At 55.2% G+C, this 24,074-nt stretch overlaps 1 protein-coding gene across 2 annotated transcripts; it reads left to right on the top strand.

The window, feature by feature from the left end:
- Positions 1-5,285: 5,285 nt before the first annotated feature.
- Positions 5,286-10,046, top strand: FOXF1 (forkhead box F1). Of its 2 annotated transcripts, XM_053666797.1 has the most exons (3): positions 5,286-5,589; positions 6,226-7,237; positions 8,572-10,046. In XM_053666797.1, the coding sequence occupies exons 2-3, from the start codon at positions 6,262-6,264 to the stop codon at positions 8,730-8,732; spliced, it is 1,137 nt and encodes a 378-aa protein (XP_053522772.1). In that variant the 5' UTR covers positions 5,286-5,589; positions 6,226-6,261; the 3' UTR covers positions 8,733-10,046. The 2 variants fall into 2 exon arrangements, with proteins under 2 accessions (XP_053522772.1, XP_036998279.2); XM_037142384.2 differs by lacking the exon at positions 5,286-5,589 and having other exon boundaries at positions 5,693-7,237.
- Positions 10,047-24,074: the final 14,028 nt, after the last annotated feature.

Here is a 24,074-nt window from a genome sequence, read left to right as displayed (position 1 = left end):
AGAGCTGCCCACCCTTCCCAGCACGGCGAAGCGCTCCAGTCTCCAAAAACCGTGTAGGAGAGTCGCTTGGCTTCCCCGAGACCTGAGATCAAAACAGGACCTGCCTTACGGGTCCTGGTCAGAGTTGCAGGAACTACTGAGTGCCTCCAGGGGCCTGGGAAGAGCACACAGTCAAGGCCTCGGGGGCTTTCTGATGCCCCCGAGCATGGCCGTGCTCTGCTGCAAACCCACCGCCTGGAGCTGGGGTGGCAGAGCTTCCCAGTGGGGACCCCTCTCCTTGCGACGTACCGCGTTGACAACACGTTCCCCACGATGCTCTGTGCCCACAGGCATCGAATTGTACACATTTCATAATGTGCACGTGAATTCAGTATCTCATGTAGGACATAACCCTTTATGCCACACAGACACCCTACAACTATTTATGTGATTCCATATTTTGTGGTCCTCAGAGCCTACAGTGTTCTGGAGTCTGGAGTACATTACGTTGCATGCTCCCTCAGACCATTCCACGTGTGTAACTCCCTATTCTAGACCCATTTTATAGATATCTGTGTGCGGAACACCTTATAGTGTGTTAGAATATTCCACACACATAATGTGTTATATTGTTCACATCTTAAAATACTGATCACACATGAAGACACCACACTGTACCCACATGTTCGGTGCAGGGAACACATCACATCTGCATGCTTCACGCTATTCTGTGCACAGCCCTCGCATTGAACACCCGCCTGACACCAGCATGCCAGCCAGGGCTGCTCCGTGCCTCTCCAGTTGCACCGTTCTTCCCTCTGCAAATTGGCATGCATGGTACGTGTGCACAGTCCGAGTGTACAGAGAAATACCTCTTTCTTTGTGCACAGATCATTTTACGACGGGAAGGCGGAGGAATGCCCGCTCTCCTCCTGACCTGGACATTTATTCCCTGTCCCTAGGTTGCATTTTCGCCTAGAAATGTCCTATCCCAGCCCCTCCAGCCTCCCTCCAGCCTCCAGGCCGGGCGGCTTCCCTTGCTGCCCAGTGCCTGCCTTAGGTCTGGGAACCAGCCCACACTACCTTGGGTCGCCTTTGGACGTCCTCTGGAAGGGGTTGGAGGGAGCAAGGCAAGGGAGGCGCTGGCCCGGCGCTAATGCAGAGCAGGGGTGGCTGTAGGCGAGGGGGTTGCCCTCACGGTGGGTGGTCGCGGCTGCCTCTACCCCCACCCCCAGGCCAGCCCGGGCACAATCCAAGCTGGATCTGGTTCCCTGCTCGGGTTACCACGCGCTCTCTGCCCCGGCGGCTTCATTTAAGCAATTAGCCAGTAAAAATACCTTGGGCCTGGGGAGTGGGAGACAAGGCAGGCGTGTCTGTTTTTACACCCCAAACCCCCGTTTTGGGGTTCCTGGGGCTGGCGCTGGGGCGCTTACTTAATTTGGGATGCGAGGGCAGCTCTTTATAGATCTTGAAGCTAAAAGCAAAAAGGCCCCACACCCCAGTCTGCACTTTCTTCGACTGCCCCTCAAGCTGATTTTGTTTGCCTGTTTGGACAGCCTCAGTCTTTCTCTGCACAGTCTTGTCCGTGCTCCCAACAGTCCTGAGGAAAAAGGTGCAATTATTTGTCAGGTTTTTTAGATGAAGAATTGTCACAGCGTGGTGACTGTGTCTAATAATGCTGTGTCACATCCTTGAATGCCGCTAAGAGAGTAGATATTAAATGCTGTCACCACACACACACAAAAAAGTAAAATAGTTAACCTATGTGGAGGAATGGAGGTGGCAACTAACTTTATTGCAGTGATCATTTTGCAACATGTAAATGTGTTAAATCAGCACATCATATACCTGAAACTTAAACAACGTTATATTTCAATTCTATATCAATACAACTGGGAAAAAAGAAACCAAGAACAAGCACCCCCACTCCACCCCCGCCGACATAAAACTAAGGCGCAGACAGATCATGCAACCCCCTTGCACGGTGGAGGCTGGATTCAAATCCCGGTAACAGCAACTCCAAACCTGCAGGCAGAGGGTCTCCGCCCTGTGCACTGCTGTCCCTCTCCCTACGGCTGGTGCCGTCAGACCTGGGTTGTCCCCTGACTCTGCGGGGTGACCTAGGACATAGGATAATGTCACTAAGCCCCATCTGTAAACGGAGAGATAATTGACCTTGTAGGGGCTTCTGTGAAGATCAAACAAGTATCTTTGGGGGCATTTAACCAGGATCTGGTATTCGTGGAGGGTTCAAGGTGTTTGGTGAAACCTTGAAAGTTATTCTACAAATGTCGCAGGTCTGCGCCTTCTGTGTGTAGGTGGGGAGGGGAAGATGTCATTTCCAACAGTTTGTCAAAGGGATTCACAGCCCAGAAGACATCCGAGGGGGCGTTAATAAGGTGACGGTCAGTACTGCTAAGTCCTATTAACATGGTGTCTGTGGTTGTTGTTATTATTTTATCACGGTCGTTTCTCCAGCAGGTCTCTTGGAGCCCCTGAGCAGCTGGGGCAATGCCTGGAGGTAAGCATTTCTAAATCCCACTCTCTCCACTTTGGCCTGCGAGGAGGCACCCAGGAGGGTAAAATGCAGTGAAAGGCTGTCCTTGGGGATGAGGAGGAAAGATGAAGAGGTGTTTACTCATCAGCACTGGCCGACCCAGGACAGGGCCTCACTGGGCCTCAGTTTCCCCACCTTACAAATGCCAGGTCAGGCAGGACTTCTCAGGGGCATCTTATGAGCCAAGAGTTTCGTTCCTGGGCATGTGGGAAAGCGCTCCTTGCTATGGCTGTGTGTTCCCCCCCCCCAGAACGGAGGGGTTTCCCCCAAATTACAGAGCTGGGAGCTCACTTCTCCCTCCCATGCTTCTCATGCCCCTCTTTACCCACCCCCCCCACCTGGGTGGAGATTAAAGACTGGGGAGAGCCTCCATCTGCCACATTGCTAAGGCTCCAAGGCCACCATGCTCTCTGAGGGCCGGCCACGCAGGCCTGGCAATTGCTGTCCTTCCTCTGCAAACCAGCTGTCAGAACCTGAGGGGTAAGTGCAGGCCAGGTGGGGCCCCAGTTCCACACCTCTCACCCAGGAAGGCATAAGCTCCCCACCCCAAAACACACAGGTGCCCCTGAGGCAAGCCAGTGAGAGACAAGGGTGTGCAGGAGGAAGGGAGCCTGATCTGGGGGTTAGCCAAATGGAACCTGCAGCCCCTTCCAAATGCCGAGGGGCTCAGAGGTAAGGGGCTACTGTAAAGGAGCCCCCAACTTCATGCTCTATAGAGCCCCCTCACTCTGGAGGCACCTGGTCCGTGGAGGAGGAGCGAGAGAAAGGGAGGCGTGCCTATCACTTTCTGGGAGCCGTGGGGGTGTGCTGCACCCCTCACTGCACCCCAGCAGCAGCCTCCCCCGCTCGCTTTTCCTCTAAAGGCCAGATGTGCTCCCAGCAGCTGGTGGTAGCGACCCCTTCTCGGGAACTTCCCTCCCGCCTGGGCCTCCTTGCCTGCAGCTGCCGTTTGGCGGAGGGGGGAAAAGTGATGGAGGGATAGAATATGAGAATGCCGCGTTCCGTGGGAGCGCGTGCGGAGCAACTGTGCGTGCAGTTGCGTGTGAATGTGCGACTGGCTGTGAGTGGGAGAACGTGCTGTGCAGGAGTGTGTGCCCTTAACCAAAAGTGTGTCCTCATGGGGGGGGGGGGGCAGCAGGTCTGTGCGTCTGTGAAAGGGTGGCGGCACCTGAGCCGCGTGCGAGGTGTGCGCTTGGGGCAGAAGTGCTTTGAAGGCGGGCAAGGTGCTGAGGGTGTCTGTGGCTGGCTGGGCTTATGAAGTGGAGCTGAGTCTGTCACTGCGCGTCTGCCTGCGCGACCGCACAACGACACACCACGCAATCACATCCCACACCACCCCCGCCCCCACTTTCCCCAGGCCCGCTGGGCTGATTGCGTGCATAGCCTAAGTGGAAAAGCCAGGCGGAAGCTCAGACCAAGAAAGGTGACTCGGGTCTCCAGGAGCGCGGCTCCGCCAAATCGTGAGACGATCGTTGGCCAGACTGCTCCAGCGAGCCCTTCAGTTCCTCGCAAGGACGTGCCAGGCGCCTGGATGGCGACGACGCGTCTACCGCCGAGCGGACAAGGAAGGGGCATCAGAGAAATGCGGGAGGCCGGTCGGCTTTGAAAAGCTCCGCGGGCTGCTCTCCGAGCCAGGCACACGCCTCTCACCCGCGTTCGAGCCAGGGCACGGCGTCCTGTCTTCTCGAGATGACCCTCGAAAACACCCCGTGCCTCCCTCCACCCGACCCAAGGCCTCGGCGGGAGAGGCCGGGCCCGGTGCCCCTCAATCTGCGCTCAGACAGCACTCACCTGGGTCCCTGTGTGCGACGTTACGCCCGGCTCCTGCACGGTCCTGCACTGGGCGCCACGGTCCCTCCACCCCAGCCCTAGCCCACACAGCAGTGCTGCAAAGTTAGCGGGGGCAAGAGAGCGTGCGAGCCCCCTGCTGAGGGCAGCCGAGAGCTTGAAGGCGGTCTGAGACCGCGCTCCCCGCCCGCGCAGACAGCTTTCCGGAACCTGGCCTGGCGCGCAGTGTCAGAAGCCCCGCCGCGGCGGCAGGCCAGCCCACAGGGGCATTCAGCCAACTCCCCCTGCGCACGCGGAATTCTTTATTATTCTTATTCTTGTTATTATTATTATTATTATTATTATTATTAAAGAATCCCTCAGAACATGTTTACATTGAATCGCATAAACTTCCTGCCAGGGCCTTTACCATCCATGAGAAATCGGAACCTGCTTTTGGAAAGTAGGGACCTCAGGGCCGCGGGACCGAATAACAGGCGGGTTTTCAGTGTGCGCGCGTGTGGTGGAGAGTCAACTGGGCCACGTGTGTGTTCATATCCGAGCGTGGCCAACGTGCACGTGAGTGGGAGTTGGTGCAAATTTAAGCTCCTGTGAGTCTATTGTATGTGCACGAAAGAGCGCATCAGTGGGCGCGCACAGGCGAAGCGCCGTGTGTCTGAGTGGAAATGCACAAACGGGAGTGAGTTTCCACATCTGGATCTAGTCACTGACCCGGTTTGCATGTGCATCAGTGCATCAATGCACGCGTACGTGTGCACGAGTGCCCGAGTGCGTGAGTCAGTGAACGCGCGCGGCCGCTCGTTCTAGGAGCCTGTGCGATTTTGGCCCGCGAGGACCAGTGGTTCTCAATCGCTCCCGCCAGGCCCCGCGGCTCCAGAGACAAAGTGGTAGCGACCCGCCCAGCGCTTTCGTTTTCTGCCCGCGCTCGGCTCCTGCGGCTGCCCGCCCGCTCTCGAGTTGCTGGGCGAGTCCGAAGAGTCCCGGGCGCAGCGCTGTCCTTCCCGGGGCGGGGAGAGTGGGGAGGCGGTCCCTCTCGGGGACTTACGCCCGCTGGCCGCGAAGATCGTAGTGGAGCCGGTTGTGCCCGTGATGGCCACGACCTGGAGGCCGCTGCAGTTGCGATTTGCCACTGGTCTGTACGCGACGGGGGAAGGCCCGAGATCCGGGGTGCGTTTCCCGTCGCGCAGCCTGTGCAAGGAACTCGGAGGCCTGCGCACAGCGGGGCCGAACGGCGGGCGGAGGGCGCATTAACACTTGCTCGCCAGGTTGGTGGAGGCGGGGCGGGCTCTGCTGGCAGACTCTGGGCCGTGAGAGTAGCGGCCCTTTAAGCGCCCACCAACGTGGGGGCCGGAGGGGGGCAGGGTGGGGAGGAAACTCCTGGCGGGTCTAACACCGGCCGGGGAGACGCCGCGGAAAGAAGGTGCGGTGAGAGCAGCCTCCGCTGGAGTAGTGGAGCCGAGCACTGCGGGTGGCGGGAACCGAGCGCCGCTCCCTGCGGGAGCGCACCGCTGCAGGCCCCGCGGTGGGTGCCTCCCCCTAAAAAACGGTGGGGGGGCTGTCTCGCGGCCTCCGCCCTTTGCTGCCAAGAGGCTGCCCTCTGCCTCCGCTGTGTTCCTTCCCTTGTGGGAGGGCGAGAGGGAAAGAGGGAGGAGATAGAGGTGGGGGAGGAGGGAGTTGGAGAAAGAGGGGGGCTCCGCGCCAACCCCTGGCCGCTCAAGCAGCTCCTCCGGGAGGACGGACGGGAGGGCGGGGAGGGCGCGCCACGGCTCGCTCCGGAGAAGCGGCCGCCGATGACGGCAGAGCCGCAGCCAGCCCCGCGCGCGCAGCCCCCTCCCCCTCGCCCTCCTCCCCCTCCTCCTCTTCCTCCTCCTCCTCCTCCTCCCGGCTCCTTGGCCTCGCAGAGCAGCGGCGGCAGCAGCGGCGGCAGCAGCCACCCGATGTCTTCGGCGCCCGAGAAGCAACAGCCACCGCACGGCGGCGGCGTTGGCGGCGGCGGGGGAGGCGGCGCGGCCATGGACCCCGCGTCGTCCGGCCCGTCCAAGGCCAAGAAGACGAACGCGGGCATCCGGCGCCCGGAGAAGCCGCCCTACTCGTACATCGCGCTCATCGTCATGGCCATCCAGAGCTCGCCCACCAAGCGCCTGACGCTCAGCGAGATCTACCAGTTCCTGCAGAGCCGCTTCCCCTTCTTCCGCGGCTCCTACCAGGGCTGGAAGAACTCGGTGCGCCACAACCTCTCGCTCAACGAGTGCTTCATCAAACTGCCCAAGGGCCTCGGGCGGCCGGGCAAGGGCCACTACTGGACCATCGACCCGGCCAGCGAGTTCATGTTCGAGGAGGGTTCGTTCCGCCGCCGACCCCGCGGCTTCCGAAGGAAATGCCAAGCGCTCAAGCCCATGTACAGCATGATGAACGGGCTGGGCTTCAACCACCTCCCGGACACCTACGGCTTCCAGAGCTCGGCCGGCGGCCTCTCGTGTCCGCCCAACAGCTTGGCGCTCGAGGGAGGTCTGGGCATGATGAATGGCCACTTGCCGGGAAACGTGGACGGCATGGCTTTGCCCAGCCACTCGGTGCCCCACCTGCCCGCCAATGGCGGCCACTCGTACATGGGCAGCTGCGGTGGCGCAGCGGCGGGCGAGTACCCTCACCACGACAGCTCGGTGCCCGCCTCCCCGCTGCTGCCCGCCGCCAGCGGGGTCATGGAGCCTCACGCCGTCTACTCGGGCTCCGCAGCCGCTTGGCCGCCATCGGCCTCCGCCGCGCTCAACAGCGGCGCCTCCTACATCAAGCAGCAGCCCCTGTCCCCCTGCAACCCCGCGGCTAACCCCCTGCCCGGCAGTCTCTCCACGCACTCCCTGGACCAGCCCTATCTGCACCAGAACAGCCACAACGCCCCAGCCGAGCTGCAAGGTGAGTGGGGCGCCGGGGCGGTCCTAGTCCCAGGGAAGTCGGACGTCCGTGAGTGCACTGTGCTCCCAGCACCCCGATGTGCTGACTGCCCTTGGGTGGAGGCCTGCAGCCACTTCTGTGGGGTGCCAACCCCAATACTGTGGTGCCTCTCAGCCGCACCTCTCTCCGTGTGAGGGAGTGAACGCAGCTTGGGTCCCCGACTTGGGCCAACATGTCTTTTCTCCTTTTCTTTTACAACAGCAGGCTGCTGGCCTTCCCGAGCATGGCCAGGTCCCACCAAAAAGACTCAGACCCAAATATTCTAAGTCACTTCTGGTCCTTTAGGTCCCCTCACACCTCAACAAGTCCCAGCTGGCTCACCCTCCCTGGGGTCTCTGGAAAGCTGCGGGAGAGTCGCCTATGCTCCTTGCCTGGGCAGAACGGAAGAGTTAGGCCCAAAGCCGCCTGGGCCTGGTGCTCAGAGAGGCCCAGGGCCCTGTCCTGCCAGGGAACCAGGCCTGGCCTCAGGAACGTTGAGTCGGAAGCATGTTGTGGTGACAGAGGCAGGGAGGGTCTGTGGCCAGCCCCGGACCGAGGGTCAGAGCTGGGGGCCCCACAGACTCTTTGTTTCCCGGAGTCCATGTCTTTGGCCCGTCATCCTCTCCCTGACCCTCAGAAAGGAGACGCAGAACAACCTCCCTTTCTGAGCTCCAGCGGGGCACCCACCAACAGCCCTTTGGGTGTAGTTCTGGAAAGAGCATGGAATGAGCTTAGCAGGGGGATCTTAGGGGTCAGCTGTCAGCAGCCTGCGGGAGGCAGGAGCTGGGCCGGCTGGCTGAAAGGCCGCTTCCCCACTGGGGTCTGAGGTTGACATGCTTGGTGAGCTTCAGACTCCTGGATCCTAACTGTCCTGGGGCGGGGGCGGTTCTCCAAGGGGCACTGGCCTGTTCCCAGCGCCTGCCTGTCCCGGCACAGAGGCCTCCACGGCCTTTGGGGTTGGGAGGTGGCTGCCCAGGAGGTGAAGGCTGCCGGGGCCCTCCCTGGCATCTGAAGACCCATCTCAGCTCCCCACCCCACCCCACCCCATTCCTCTTCAGCCTCCGGAAGCCCCGGGCCTGGGCTCAGTGTCCAAGGAAGGAGAGGCCCAGGTGGTGGCTGCTCCCAGGAGCAGGACGGTGGCTGGGATCTGCCTACCCCCGGGGTGCACAGACCGGGGCATGGCTGAGAGCCGGGAGCTCGGGAAGTCTGGGCGCTGGGGCAGAGAACCGGGAGGGTAGGGCCCTTCGCCCCCGGGGAATTGGGCAGCTCTGCTTCTCCACCTTGAACTCTATCTAGTCCCTGTCACTCCCTCGCAGGCATCCCTCGGTACCACTCCCAGTCGCCCAGCATGTGTGACCGAAAAGAGTTTGTCTTCTCTTTCAACACCATGGCGTCCTCCTCCATGCACTCTGCTGGCGGCGGCTCCTACTACCACCAGCAGGTCACCTACCAAGACATCAAGCCCTGTGTGATGTGAGCGGAGCCGGAAGCCCTCGGGCCCTCTGGGCATGGCCGCTGGCACAGGGACCTGGGGACCCATCGCAAGAAACTGCTTTATTCTCGAGGTATAACCATCGGCAGAAGAACAGGGTCTGACCCCTCCCCAATCGGATTATTTGAAAAGGAATTCCCAGGGCAAACAAAGACACTGGCGCAGTGGTCGGCACCTCTTCCCCTGTTCCCTCAACAATTTTTAAAAACGGTGGCGGTAGGGCCTGATCTGACTGCAGCTGTTGGTAAATAAACATCTATTTTTTGATCCGATTGAAACCGGCTGAGAAGGTGCTGTGTTGGGGGGAAAACCCTCAACATCTAAACAAAAATTCTGCTGAGGTCTCTCCCCACCCTCCCCTCCAGTGGAAAAGGTTGGTGGGGGGGGGAGATATTTTAGAAGAAAGGCAAACATGTGAGACCATCGTTATCAAATACTTTTATTTTTTGGTTGAGTATTTATCTTTTTATTTTTAACTTTTTTTGGAAAGAATGTCTTGGAATGTGCAAGTCTCTTCTTAGAGCCGTCTTTTGCAGGGAAGGGGGGCCAAACATGGCGCTCTCCCTCCCCACCTCCGCAGTCCCGCATCAGCCACAGGTGGATCTTTGCGCAGACTCGCGTTTACGAAGCCACTGCTCGTCGTCGTTAAAAGGAAACAAATGGAGTCCAGAAGCGGCGGCGCTCCGGGCCTCTGCCACCCCCTCCGCTTTCCCTTCTTCCTTCTCTGCAGTCTGTTTGGTTTTGTTCTGAACTGTACTCGGACTGTTTTGGTGGGTGTTTTTCTCACGAGACCCGGCCGTCCCCCGACCTCTACTGTAAACTTTCTGGTGCGACAGCAAGGCGAGCAGAGCGCGGCGCGCGGGGGTGGCCCGGCCGGCGCGCGAATCCAGGATTTTGGCGGCGCGGAAAGGTTAAGGCACTTTTTAAACTATAGCAAGGCTCATCCTGTTATTTATTCTTTCTTTCCCTAGTAATCGACACACCGCATAGGCTCCTCCGTTTATCAGTATTAATGGTGTAACTTTGTTGGCAATATTTGCCGCGTAGAATTTTTTTAGATGTCCATTGTAAATTTGAAGCAAAGCCCGATTTGTGTAAAAACATTCCCATATGTTTTATATAAATATATATATAAAATGAAGGACTACCCCCTTTTTTCCTAGTATTTTGGCTGCTGGGGTGCAGCGTTTGTGACACATTTTAAATTTCCTTCTGCACTGTATAAAACGACAATTTGAGGATGTTCTGCCTTTTGTGTATTTTTTTCCTAAAAAAAAAGAACAAAAATAAAAATGTATAACATTTGTACATGGCCTTTAACATTGTATCAACTAGCAATAAAATCGCATGAGTATTTTATTGGGATTGTAGAATATCTTCCAAACTCCAAAAACGTAGACAAATATTGGCTTGAGATAGGTAGACTTTTTTTTTAAATTTAAAATATCAGTGATTCTGAATACTTGTTTCTTTCCCACTTTCTTTTTCTTTCTTTGTTTCCTTCTCTCTCTCTCTCTCTCTCTCTCTCTCTCTCTCTTTGCTAATCTGCTTCTTTTCACTCTTCATTTTACATTGTAGTAAAATCTGGGCGTGAGTAACTATTTTTCTTGGCTTCTGTTTTTAAAGAAGATCCCCTTGCCCCTCTAAATGTCATTTCTCTTTTTAAAGAAATAATCAAATGTTTAAAGAAAAGCTATATAGTCCTCCTCCTAGAAAAGACCATATATGTGTAAAAATATATAAATACATATAAATTATAGTTTTACTTTTTCCCCCACCCTAAGACCGGTGAGACTTTGACTTTGAGCTGCAGACTTTACCATTCCAATACTCCACCGGTTATCAATGATAAGAGAGCTCTCTAAGGTTTTTGTAGCGTTTTCTTGTGTGTGCGTGACCGGTGCTTGTTTTTCCCAAATCAAAAGCGAGTAAATTTTGTAGGGGGCGGGGGGAAGGTGCTGGCGGGACAGCAAGGTGAGAGACGTGTTTCCACTCCCCGAAGGTTTCCCCCCCGATCCTTAGGGGCAAAGAAACGTTTTTAAAAGCTCGGGTCTCCCGCTGACCACCCTCTTTCTGTTCCCGCCCCGCTGTTTGGGAAAACAAACACGATAAACTCGCATTGTCGGTGCGGCTGCTAGAGACCCACCGCAGTGTCTCTGAACCTGGTTCTTCTCAAATTTGACATTTTGGACGTGAGGGTAATTTCTCCGGTGCTCTGTTACATCAAAATTATCAATAAACTCTCCCGGGCAATTAATGTCCCAGCCTAACAGCTGTCTATAAAACCGAGATAAAGGGACAGGAAAAGACCGGTGACTCCGCGTCCCTCGGGGGTCTCGGGCGGGCCAGAGCGTCGGGCCGGGGTCTTCTGAGCGAAGCCCGCTGTCGCCTGCACGCGTCTGGCCTTGCGCTCCGAGAGTGGGTTCGCGGCGCATAGAGAAGGCACTGTCTCAGGCGAGGCCACCTCTCCGCATCCCCGGCATCCCACCGGTGCCCAGGGAAGCAGGGCCAGAGACGAGCCCCCAGGCCTCCAGCGCCGGACTAGCGCTCTTTCACCCAGACAACCTCCGCAGGCGGCAGCGAGCCTCCTCCTCCCTCCGTAGGAGACTGAGGCCCAATTAGGTCGGAGGCCCGGGGAAGTGGGGCTGATTAGGAGAAACTCAATGCCAGCCCAGCCGGCGCGTTCCCCGGCCTCCTGCAGCGTCTCCAGCCCCCTGGCCCGCTCGCTTGGACGCTTGGAGCGCCAGAGGCCTAGGTGCGGCGTCCGGGTTGTGCGCGGCTTTGGCGCCGCCGCTGTGCCAGAGACCAGGGCGGCAGCGAACCGTGGCTTCCTGTTCATCTCCTGGTGGCGCCTGCATTTCAGTGGGACCTCCCAGCGGCCCATGTCCAGGGTACAGGAAAACCGGCCCGGGGAGCCCTGGGGTGGGCCTGGCTGCTGTCTCGGAGCTTGACCTGGGTCCCGAGGATGACAGAAAACTCCAGCCTTTCCCGCGAGAAGAGGTCGGCTCCGAGCGAACCTGAAAAGGGCCGGATTCCGTAGGCAAAATTGCCTCCGCACCCGGGTCTGAGATTTCACACCGCCGCCGCTACTGCAGCGCAGAGACCCAACTCGCTTAGTTTATATCCCCCCCAGGGCGCATTTTGGCCGGAGCCCTCGCCAGAGGCCTCAGGGTGAAGTTTCCACAGCCGTATGCGGCGATAAAAATGTGCTGGTCAGAAGCTGCAAGCTTAAAATGTAAAGGCCCTTCTGAGTATGGTGCAAAATCACTGGCCCTGCGTGCATAATCGGGAATCATTCTAGCATAGGGCCATCTCCAACAGAATTAATTTAAAAGCTCTGCGCTACCTTTGGGGCATTAGTCTTGGAACAATGCAGTCCATTACATGGCCTAAATGTATGTATTTCCCCTCCCCAATAATAAATGGCCCAGAGGCAGGGAAGTGGCAAGGATATTCGCGACTGGGTTCCGTTCATGGAACACAAATGCCCCAGATTTTGTGGTTCTCGACGTGGAGCCAATGCCGTGGGCGCACCTGAGCCTTCGCAGCTCACCCATCGCACCCCCTGGCAGCTGAATCGCCTAGGTGCGGTCTCCAGGCTCCGCGGCCCTAGGCGGGCGGGAACCGCAGCCCAGGCGGCAGGCCACCGCCGGGAGCTTGCTCTCAGGGCCCAGGTGAAGCGGCAACTCCAGCGGCTGGAAGGCGCTCGGGCGTGCACTTCTGATGAGAAAGCTCCTGGCCTACAGACACCCGCTGCGACCCACTGCTTTCTCTTCCCTGTGGGGTGGGGACAGCTCTGCCTTCCCACTCCAGCCTGGCTGTCACACCAGTGCCTGGCTCCCTGCAGGCGAGGAGACCCCCGTCGTCAGGCAGCTCTCTAAGGAAGTGAAAATGTGGAGCTTGACTCTCCTCTTGGCTCTGCCACCCCCTGACCACCAGCTGCAAAGTCACCTCTGAACCTCAGTTCTGTCATTTCTAATAATATTGTCCTCAAGGACCTTTAGGGGTGGTGGCACCAACAGGAGTGGCCATGTGACCCGCAGTCTTGCCCTCCTCCCCAGAGGCCTGGCGGTGAGTCAGTGTGAGCGGGTGGAGTGAGTGGCGTACAGGTGCAAGAATCCACACTTTCCAAGGCCTCCTGCTCAGGGACTTTGGGAACCACTGAGCCCCCATCTTCTGGTAATGACGCACTGGGGTGCTCCTTCCCTTCCCAGGGAGGAGGAGGGCATCTGTAAGACTCAGGAGATGGAATTTGGACAGTGGAGTTGGGCCTGGGGCCCCAACATGGACTCGCCCCCAGGATCTCCGGACCTCCAGGCCAGAAGGTCCCTAGGCCCCACGGGGCTTCACGTCTGACGGCGGTTCTCAGAGTGCAGCCCCCAACCATTCTCATCAGAAATACTCGGGTGGTCTGCTCAAACCGCGGATTTCCAGCAGTGGGGCAGGGCGTGCAGAACTGCTGGATTAGAGTCTCTGGAGGGGGTACCCCGGAATCCACAGTCTTTACAGATTCCCAAGTGGTCCTGGTGAGTGCTCAAGTTTAAAATCTCTCCTCCATCACCAGAGAAGGCAGCTCAACGTAGCCTCTGCTGCCCCCTCCTGCCCAAGGTGGCTTGCGAGTCTAAACAGGAGCTGATTGAGAGAAGGTGGAGCCCAGCAAGCAGACTCAGGATGCCCACGTTTCCCCAGGCCCACGGGCAGGCATGCTGCTTGGTGAGCCGTTTACACACCCACCCTCCCCCTGGCGCCTCTCGGCAGTCCCCAGGTAGGTCCTAGTACTCCTCCCACTCTCCCAGTGCAGACAGGAAGCTTGGACAGCCTGGGGGACTTGTTCCACACACTGCTGGTGAGCGGTGGAGTTTAGACTCAGACACTGGACTCTCTGACTCCAAAGCTCATGGCCCTAACCATTGTGATACGTGGATCCCAGACCCCCATTTCCCTCCAGCCACGGGGTCTAGTGAAAAAGAGAGAAGCTGAAGTGCAGTCCACGAACCAGCTGCCAGCTCCTACCAGGGAGCTGGCAGGGCAAAGGGCCACACGTGGGCCTGGGGTCCCTGAACACAGTGCCTCTCACCCCCCTCCTTGCCATCACGCTGTGTGTGTGGGGGTTCATGCAGATGGGGTGAGGAGGCTGGAGCAGCAGCCCCAGCTCAGACCCCTGCCATTCACTTTCTCTCTAGGACAGTGGACTTAGCTCCCACAGGTTTCCACCATGGCTCCTCACGAGAGCTCTCTTGACTTCCTTGGGTCCCCTTAGTCCAGCAAACAACCCAACAAACCCTCAGAAGTTGAAGTTCATGGTGAGAGGCCAGTGGGGTTAAATGTCTGCACCTCCCTGGCCGGCTTCTGGAATCTCCCGGGCACCAGACATCTCAGGGCTCTGGGCTGCTTTACGGCAAAGGGCCCTCATTCGGCATCTCCTACAGGCACGACCCGGGGCAGGACTCCGCTGAGCAAGCAGGGTGGCCAATACCTGGACAGTCGGGCAAGAGGACCTGACCATTCTCATCGGGACACTGAGTTGTTGCGGGACCAAGACAAGTTATGAGCCTTTAACAACAACACTGTGTGCTTTGAAGATGGGCAGGGAAGGAAGAACAGAGGTGTGTAAGTATAGAATGTTGTTGTCATGAAAGAACAGAAAAACAAGAAAGACCACATCAGATTCACTTGCTCAAGAGACAACGAGCGCCCCCTACATGCCTGCCATTGAACTCGACTAGACTCAGTGGCGACGCACTTCACCATCTCTGCGGAAGGGGCAGAGTGCTGTTCCCAGCACTCTCCAGCACCGGGACGCTGGGCTGAGGGTGGGGCTCATGTCCACATCCTGAAGAGGGGACGTCACCAAGGCCAAGGCAACCCGAGCCAAAGCACAAAGACTCCAGGGTGAGCACTGTCACCAAAGTACCCCCTCCAACTCTTACAGCATAGGCTGGGGACGCGGACAAGAGTAAGCCTGTCCAGAGTGGACAAAGTCGATGGAGCCAGGCGTAGGTGGCACCCATGGCTTATTTTCTACAATGGCTTGTGTCAGCAGGATGGCAGTGCAGGGACAAACATTGCCAGTGGGTAGTGGCTTGGGAGACATTGTGGTGACAAACTTCTTGAAGCATCTCATTAAGCGATGTCAGATCGGCAAGGAGGCATGGACCACACATCCTACTGGGTCCTGGGTTTATGGGCACAGGGCAGCGGGCTCAGTTCTCAGGTGTCCCCAGGAAAAGGATAAAAACATTTCCGTTTGGAAATCTCCCCGGAAACAAGACATACGTTGGCACACGGTGTTTCTGTGTGGTCACGGCTTATGTGAATCAGGGAGGGTGGGCCATCTCTGTGACGACGGCCAGAGGCTTGCTGAGGTGGTGTCAGATGTTGTCAGTGAGGACATGAGGTCAGTGGGCCCCAGATAACTTTCGGGGGGGCTTCCATGTTATGCCCTTCCCAAGGAGAGAGCTCGGGGTCAGGGACACTCCTAGTGAAAGGAGAGGCACCTGACCCTCCCCAGGCTCCGCCCCCCACTGTTTCTCTATGAGGTGGCAGCGCCACCTGCTGTCTGTTTCTCAGTTTGCGTTGGGACAAGACCAGAAACAATAAAAATAAACCCTGGGAAGGAAAATTGATTTCACCGAAGCCTGGAGAGCAAACCATGTGCACAGATGAACCTGATTTTGGCCTTTCAGGCCCTTTGACCTTTCCTAAGGTGTAGCTGCCTTTTTGGGGGAGAGGGTCAAACTAAATTAGTCTTTTCCTAATTACACATATGATAGGGCTTATTTAAAATAAAATAAATAAACCTTAGAAAAGTGAAAAGAAAGCAAACACCACCCCCATCGCCCCAGACACCTGTGTGGGTCCCAGGAGAAGCAGATAACAAACGTACTGGTTGAAAGTGTGGGAGTCAGAGGGCCTGAGTTCGAGTCCTGACTCCACCTCTTCCTAACTTTATGAGCTTGGGCAGATGCTTCTCCTCTCACTGCCTCAGCTTCCCCATCTGTAAAATGGAAAGAATGGTGGGCTTGCTTAAGCATCATCATGAGGTTTCAATGAATTAAAATCTATGAAGGGCATACAGGTGCAACTGAGGCCCAGAGAGGCTAAGTGAGCCCTTTGCCCAAAGACACACAGCTTGTGCACGTCAGAGCTGAACTACTGCAGCCCCAGCACGCATGGCTTCAACCCCCCCTTCCTCAGCCATAAGTCGTCCCTCTGCTGTTCCCCACAAGCCACTGTGGCTTCCAATCCCTCGAGGCCCTGTTGGTGGCCCAGAGGTGTCCGGCAGGGAGAGACCCAGCACCGGGGCCAGCTCTGCGGTGCTGCTGTGGCAGGTCACGTAACCTCTTTGAGCCGCGCCTCCCACCCGGACCAAGGTGACGGTGCCCGCTTCCTGGGGCTCTTGCAAGGGTTATGTGAGTTGGTCCAGCCTCCCTTTGAGGCAGGGAAGGAGGTTTAGTTTGCACACAACCCGGCACTTCGGGGTCTGAGTTCATTGCTTCCAAACCATCTAAAGTGCAAAACGTCCACGTTACATGGTCGCATGTCGGCTCCCATTTTAACCTTTGTGATTTATGGACATTGAAAATAAAGGGGTCCATTCACAGGGAGAATGCCTGTCCTGTTAGAGGAGCAGGGCTGTGGGGTCCACTACTGAGAAGTCTCCATGGGTTTGAAAATGCCCGGGTGGGCTCAGGTGAAAACCCAGGGTGAAGACAAGGACTAGCAAAGTGATGGGGATTCGTGGGGGGCTGTGGGATGCAGGACCGGTGGGGCTCTGCCACGCGCCAGGGAACAAGCCACCACAATTCGGTGCCTCAGTTTTCTCTCCACAGATGAGGCAGAGCTTGCCCTTGTGCCCATCACACAGTGGGCTTCCAACAGGGATTGCTGTTTAGAGATGCGCAGATCAGAACTGAAGGGAGCGGAGCAGATGAAACCCAGACTGGCCCAAACCCACCGCCCACTCTGGTAGACTAGCCTGCAGGCGTCTGCACTGAGCAGACCTGGGCTCCGAGGCCGCCCCTGCCACGGGCATGCCATGTGCCCTGGGAAATCGCCCCACTGCTGGGCTCCTCTTTAAGAAAGTGCCCCTGGCTTGTCTGCCCCCTGTACCCCAGGGGGCAAAGTGAAGACAATCCGCCGTGAAGGAGACACGTGGGTAATTCTGGCTTAGTCGTGATCTGCCACAGTTTGGATCTTGACTTCACTACCAAGTAGGGAGGGACTGTGGGAAAGTCACTTTCTTTCTCTGTACCTCAGTTATGTCCGTGAAATGGGAAGGGCCCTCAAAAGGGATCGTAAGCACTAACTGAAGTTACTTGCTTGTTTCTGTGTATACAATTTACATTTATATACTATTATATCTTTAAGAATGTAATAATTTGTATATGAACCATTATCTATGATATACACGAAATTATACCATTGATTGTTAATGAGGAACAAATTATATTCTAGTTTCAAAGTAGCAAAAATACTCCGTTTCACTCCCGACAGAGGTGTGGGCAGGGCTCTGTGGGAGCAGCCTGCTCCGCTCCAGCACAAGACGACTCCGCCGGGCCGAGAACCCAGGTCCCTGTGGTGCACCCGCATGGCTGGCATGTGCTCACATGGCTGGCGAGGTGCTGCTGGCCGTCCCCCTCCATGGGGGCCCCTGCACGGCAGCTGGGCTTCCTCACAGCATGGTGGCTGGGTTCCACGAGTGCCCCTTGAAGACAAAATAGAAGCTGGCCTTCTTAGGCTCCCCGTGCCAGCTCCCAGTGTCATTTCTGCTGCGGCCTATTGGCCAGGCTGCCTCAGAGCCCAGAGTCAAGGAGATGGGGCACAGACCCTTCTCTAGAGGAAAGGGATGCAAAAGAACTTGGGGGCCAACTTGGACCACTTCCACGGCATCTGAAACAGACCAGTAAATGTGAGCGCTTGTTACGAGGCGGGAAGTGCCGGCAGGTGCTGGAAGGCGGTGCAGCTGAGGAGGACGTCTCCTCCCTCAGCTGCAGGGGGACGGGGCTGGGCGCTGGTGCAGGTGGCACCCGCTGAAGAAGGCTGTCGGGAGGCGGTCACACATCCGCCCACACCCCAACCAGCCTGTGCACGGGATCCTGTGTGAGGCTTATTTTGAAGAAAGGTGATCCAGGAACCCCAGCCCCCAAAGAAAAAAACATTTTAAAAGGGAGTGGAGTCCACGGTCCTTAAGTTTTAGGGATGTCTCTTCTATTTGGGATGTTGGTTAGGTCAGATCCAGACAGAGTGGAAATGAGTGCAGCAACTCCCTTTTGTTACTTGTGCTGGGGGGCACAGGTGTGAAAGTCAGAATCAAAATTTTGAGCCCTGACAGTGTGGCTGAGTTGCTTGGAGCATCGTCCTGTAAACCAAAAAGGTTGTGGGTTCGTTCGATCCCTCGCCAGGGAGCCCGTGTAAGGCAACTGATTGATGTTTCTCTTCCACATCAGTGTTTCTCCCCACCCCACCCCACCCCCGCCTCAAAAGTCAATAAATATATCCTCGGGTGTGGATTAAAAAAGATTAAAAATTTTTGAAGTCATCTGCAAGCCAGATGCTTCCCAGGGGGCCCACGGGGGAGGGCAGGTAACAGGGTGCCGCGATACTCCCAGCAAGACTGGAAAAGGGGAAGGGAAGGAGTCCTCATCTTTACTCCTTGGACGAAACAAGCTTTCCTTCCCGGCACATTAAATGCAGTGTCGGGGTGGCCGGGCTGATGGCCAGCCTGTCTGCTGTGACGCGGACTGACTGGGAGGGGCACAGGCGCTGCGCTCACCACCCCCACACCTGGCAGTTCCTCTTCTTGAACGCTCCCCGTTCGACATTTTAGTCTTGTCTCCAGTCTCTTTGCCAAAGGTGAGCTCTTTTGTGAGCTAAGCTGCACTGGCTCTTTCCTTGGGTAGCTTTGTTCTCAGCCTCTCGTTTGCCATCTTGTGCCATCACTGGCTCCTTTCTACTTTCACGGTGTCTGGGGTGAGGTGTATGTGGGTGGCTGGGCGAGGCCCAGGGAGGCCAAATGATGCTCAAGGTCAAAAGCAGGACAGGGCTCCTGAAGTGGTGGGCAGGACTCCTCCCCCAGAAGGAGATGCTGGCCGGCCAGGGAGGATGGGTGTGAACGTCTCCTTGCTCACAGCAGGTGGAGAAAGCAATGGAGGGAAGCAGCATGGACGGCCCTTGGGGCAGAGACCAGGGTCCAAGTACCAGCTCCCTCCGCCTGCGTTTGGAACCCTGAAAGAGTCCCCTAAGCCTCCGAGGACAGCCTTGTCTGTAGCAGTTAATGCAGGTAAGGAATTCTTACCAGGCGGAGCTCTCACCCACTGGGTCATGCAGCCCTGGCCTTAGGGGGCCTTCTGCCCAGGGTGGGGCACACCGGATGGGAGGAGTGGAGTGCAGAGGTGGGATGAGCACGGGCTCTACAGCAAGGACCTCTAGCAGGCTCAGCCCACTCTGCCAGGGCTGACTGGGACACCGGGGGAGTGGGGTGGGTGGGTGGGAATCACTTCCTCCCAATTGGTCTTCTCACCTGCAAAAGTGGGGACAGCGTTGTATCCCAACTTCACAGGGCTGAGGCAGTGTGTGCTGGGGTCTGGCCCACCGGGCACATGTGAAACACGTGCTTGTCCACACTGGGAGCCAGGCCCCCAGAACCGGGGTGGACACACTCGCCTGTCAGTGCAACCACAAGCACTGCCCTGGGCATGGCAGAGACAGGTGTGAGAAGTGGGAGAGCCTGGCTGGTGCGGCTCAGGGGGCTGGGCCGAGTTCCTCGAAGCACAAGGCCACTGGCTCAGCTCCCTGTCAGGGCACATGTCTGGGTTGTGGGTGTGGTCTCCGGTTGGGGCGCATGTGAGAGGCAACACATCGATGCTTCTCTCCCTCTCTAAAAAAAACTAAATAAAACAATTTTTAAAAGAATATTTTATCCTGTCTATCATTCCAAAAACAATTTCAGTAATACTATATAAAAGCATCAATGTGAAGTAAAAACACTAGAAAAGGACACAAAAGTCACAATGTTTCTTTAAGGTGGTGAGTTTATTCTCTTTCCTGATGTTTTCTAAATGTTCTGTAATGCTTTTTTAAAAAAGATTTTATTTTTAGAACAAGAGGAAGGGAGAGAGGAAGAGAAACTTCAATGTGTGGTTGCCTCTCCAATGCCCCCTGCTGGAGACCTGACCTGTAACCCAGGCATGTGCCCTGACTGGGAATAGAACCAGTGACCCTTTGGTTTGCAGGCCAGCACTCAATCCATTAAGCCACACCCGCCAGGGCTATAATGCTTATTTTTAAGAGTTTCTTTGTGGACATCAACGTGGACCCCGGGCACTGCAATGCCTGCGCCCCGGCCCTGCTGCTCAGCCGGCAGTGCCGAGGCACTGGCAACAAGACGCCTGTGTCTGGCCGGCTGGCTGTGCATCCACCCACTTTCTCGGGCAGTGTAATAGAATTTAGGGGGAATCTGTGGAAGGGAAGGAAGGTGGGAGAGACTGGACACCAAGAAGTTTGGATTTCCTCCTAAAGGGGAATATTCTTTTCCAGATGTTAAAAGTGAATGGTCCTGCCCTGGCTGGTGTAGCTCAATAGATTGAGCACGGGCCTGCGAACCAAAGGATCGGGGTTTGATTCCCAGTCAGGGAACATGCCTGGGTTACAGGCCAGTTCCCAGCTGAGGACACACAAGAGGCAACCATACAATGATATTTCTCTCTCTCTCCTTCCTTCACCCTCTAAAGATAAATAAAATATTTTTAAGAAAACGAATGGTCCTATCAACTTCCCTCCCCTTCACAGAAGTATGACGTGAACTGAGTGCCTGCTCCTGAAGCCCACAGAGAGGCGAGGGGTCTTCTGCGCTGACGGCTTCATCGACTTGTTAGGGGCAGTGTGCTTTGCTGGCCGTATTTATATACTGGCCATATTTATATACATAGCTAAGGTTTGTTGCCTCAGGTAGCGCTGAAGAGGACAGTATTAAATCAGTGCATGAAATGCACTGGTCAATTTTTCTACTTGGCGAATATTCTTCAGATGGTTCATCTTGAGGTCATTTGAATTCTACACACATCAAAATCTGACATTCTGAGGGAAACAAAGAATTACGTTCTCCTTAAATTCAGGGTCTTGCTTATGCAGCCCTTCCCTACCTCAATGTTACAAAACATTCCCTTGTATGAACTGCAAATTCCTTTGTATTCTTCTAATGTCTATTAAACTAGCCCGGTATTTATTTTTATGATACCAAAACCAAATTGCTCTAATCATCTTTCAAAAACATAGCCACTAGCTCTCATTCCATTTCTTAAGAAGAAAATCCTCCCCATGCCTTTGAAATTACTCTTAAACTCTGGAATCTACCTGCTGCAAACTTTCTATTATGTCCCCTCGATGTGCTGGTTCACCAGCACCATAATGCTTTGAGGGCGGGTGCTTTGGCGTGGGCTTGGATTCCAGAAGGCAAACCCCTTCCCCACGCTCTCGCTCCTCTTGAGTGTTTACTGTCCACCCGGTCAAGTTCCATGAAAACATCCTTTGGGATTTGACTGTCACGTACAGAACGTCAACACAGGGAGAAATGTCATATTGAACCTTTTCATCTAGAACACAGTGTGCCTCTTCACGCAGTTTGCTCATCTTTTTCCGCAAAACTTTATACTTTTAGCCATAGGAGCCCTGGGCTGTTCATTAGGTGTATTCGTAGTTATTAGTAGTTTTTGTTGCTATTGCATTGAAAACAAAGTTTTCAATGAGTTACTGGAACTATACGGGAAAGTGACTGGTCTGAATGTTTGTTCCCCTTGCCCTGGATTTGCAGGACTTTTCAAGATGAAGCCAAATCTTCTTTTGCTGAATCAAGCTTTGTTCACTCTCCCCAGAATATCACGCTTCTCATCTCCCTCTCATGTGACTTAATCTTCCAATTGTACCTGTATCTATTCTGCCTTCGGTGTGACACTACAAGTTTATCTTGTGGTGTATTAAATTTCTAAAAACCGCTTTTCTCCTTACCAATTTATTCTCTTCTTAATGGATATCATGGCCTTCTAATCACCTCCTAAACTCCTGTACTGACATTTCCACAAGGATTTAGTTGCTGTTTCAAGATGCCGGTTTCCTCAGTGACTGGAGGTTCCATACTGTCTGCCCCAATTTCCGTAGATGGAGGCCCAGGGTGCGGTGCCGCGTGGCTCCTTCGTGGGCAGAGACCTGTTGTGGGGTTGTCACGCGTACATCCCTCAGACTAGCAGCCTGTGCTCCCGCACTGCCCGCGGCAGCCGGGCGATCGCTCCACCTTTGGAGCTCGGCGTGGCCCTGCCTTCCCCGCGTCGGCTACAGCTTGCTGTCTCTTCTCCAGGTCTCTTCCCTCCTTGCTTTCTTCTCTCCTTCACACCACGTCTTCTAATATTAATTTCAATGTTAAAATCACACATTTTTATTTTTTAAAAATAACTCTGCCTATCCTGCTCATTTCTTTTCCTTTCTGCCTACTTTTAGCAAGCTGTCTTTTGAGAATAGTAATCTGCCTCACAGGGCTTTTAATTTTAGAGCCCAGGGTTTCCTGTGTACTTTGAGATCAGAGCAGAAAAGGTAAAAACACTGGCATAAATTTTTCATAGAAAAATGCAAACTGTTCTCTGAAATTATTCAGATGTTGCCTGAAATTTACCTGTTTCCTGGGGTAAATCTTTTTCTTAAACGCTCTTTCTTCTCACCTCCAGGGTCAGACCCTTTTACTCTGAGAGTTTTTGGCAGGCCCCACGCTGGCCTGCTTCCTCTTTATGCAACTGTGTCCGGATTGTGCACACCCAGAAACTGGGCCCTCCTGGAGGGCAGTGCTTTCACTTGCAGGCTGTTCCAGGCTCCTCTCAGATCTCCCCAGATGAGACTGTTTCCAGGTCAATGGTCCAGTCGCTTGAGGGCTGGAAGAAGCCCGGCCTGGTTTATCAGGCAGGGGAACGTGGGTGACACGTGCCTTCTGCCGCCTTTGGTGACCTCCACAGCCAGGGGCCCCTCTGGAGCAGAAATGGCTGCCTTGTACCTACATAAACACGCTCGCTCCCCATCAGGCTCGGTGCTGTGGTTCCACCACGTCTGAAGCCCGAAGCCCCAGGAACTGGCTGCTGATGCCACCTCAGACTCTTGCTGTTGATGCAAGGGTGTTAGACCGGACCAGCAGGCCCTCCACAGAGAGCATGGTCTCGAGCACGTGATACAGGCAGACCACACATTTTTGATGCATTATTTTATGACCTTCACAAGTCTAGGGTTCACTGTTACTACGACTGTTTGCATTTGGAGATAAGCAATCGCCATGGCGCACTGTACCAAACACTGGCAGAACTAATGTTCCCACCAAATGTGTTTGTTTCTAAAGCTTATGTTGCTAATGCTGTTTTAAAGTTACACAGAAGAAAGACAAAATAAAGGGCAATGTCAATCAAGGCTGCTTAAATGATGGGGTGAGGGGTGGCACCCTTTTATACCTCTGATATTCCAAAATTCACAATGGCTATGTCTACTTTTATAGACAAGAAAAAAATCTAAGTGATGGTGACTGGCGAAGCTCCAAACAAACACTGAAGTCAGCACCAGCCAGGCCTTAGAAACCAGCGTGTTTGACCCTTTCATTCCAGAGATGAGGAAGCTAAAACCTGGACCCACCACAGGGCCTGCCCAGGGCACGTGAGCGAGGACGTCAGTGGAACCTTTGCTGCAGCGCTCCGGGGCCAGCGTCCATTGGGAGTTTTTGGAAGCTGTGCGGCTGCAGCTTTGGCGCGAGTCGGATCTACTGGCAAAGTTCAGCACCGTTCAGAACACAAGGCAGACCCAGAAATCGGGATAGCGCCACTTAAAAGATGTCTGTCTCTCAGCACCTTGTCAAGGGGTCATGTTCCACTATCTCACCATATCATTATGTGATACAGTTACGGTCCTGACAAGCACTCAAGAGTCTTGGGAACTAATGTGAGTGCTCTCCTGGCAGCTCTGGGAAGCGCCATCCGAGACCTGCCTGAGGTGGGACAGAGGAACCCTCGGTGGGCACAGGCCATTGCCTTTGGGGTGCTTGTATTTCAGGCATGTGATCTTCAGTTTTCCTTATTCTCATTTCCCGCAAATATGAAAATGATAAAGTCAAAATACCAATAAATCTAGATTATTCTGTCTGCAAGTGACAGAAAAACCCAAGCAACCCAGCTTGGCCCAGAGGGAGCACACCCGATGCGTGTAGCTCGGCGGCCTGAGCGGGATGGCGTCAAGCACCACTGGACCCGGCTTCTCCCTCTCGGGGTGGGTGGATCTGTTCACGTATTGCGTTTTCCCTGAGTTGCC

This window comes from Artibeus jamaicensis, unplaced genomic scaffold (assembly GCF_021234435.1).
Source record: "Artibeus jamaicensis isolate MK-2021 breed Jamaican fruit bat unplaced genomic scaffold, CSHL_Jam_final contig_464, whole genome shotgun sequence".
NCBI lineage: Eukaryota > Metazoa > Chordata > Mammalia > Chiroptera > Phyllostomidae > Artibeus > Artibeus jamaicensis.
The sequence above is the reverse complement of the archived record's forward strand: the minus strand, read 5'-3'. Positions and strand labels throughout refer to the sequence as shown.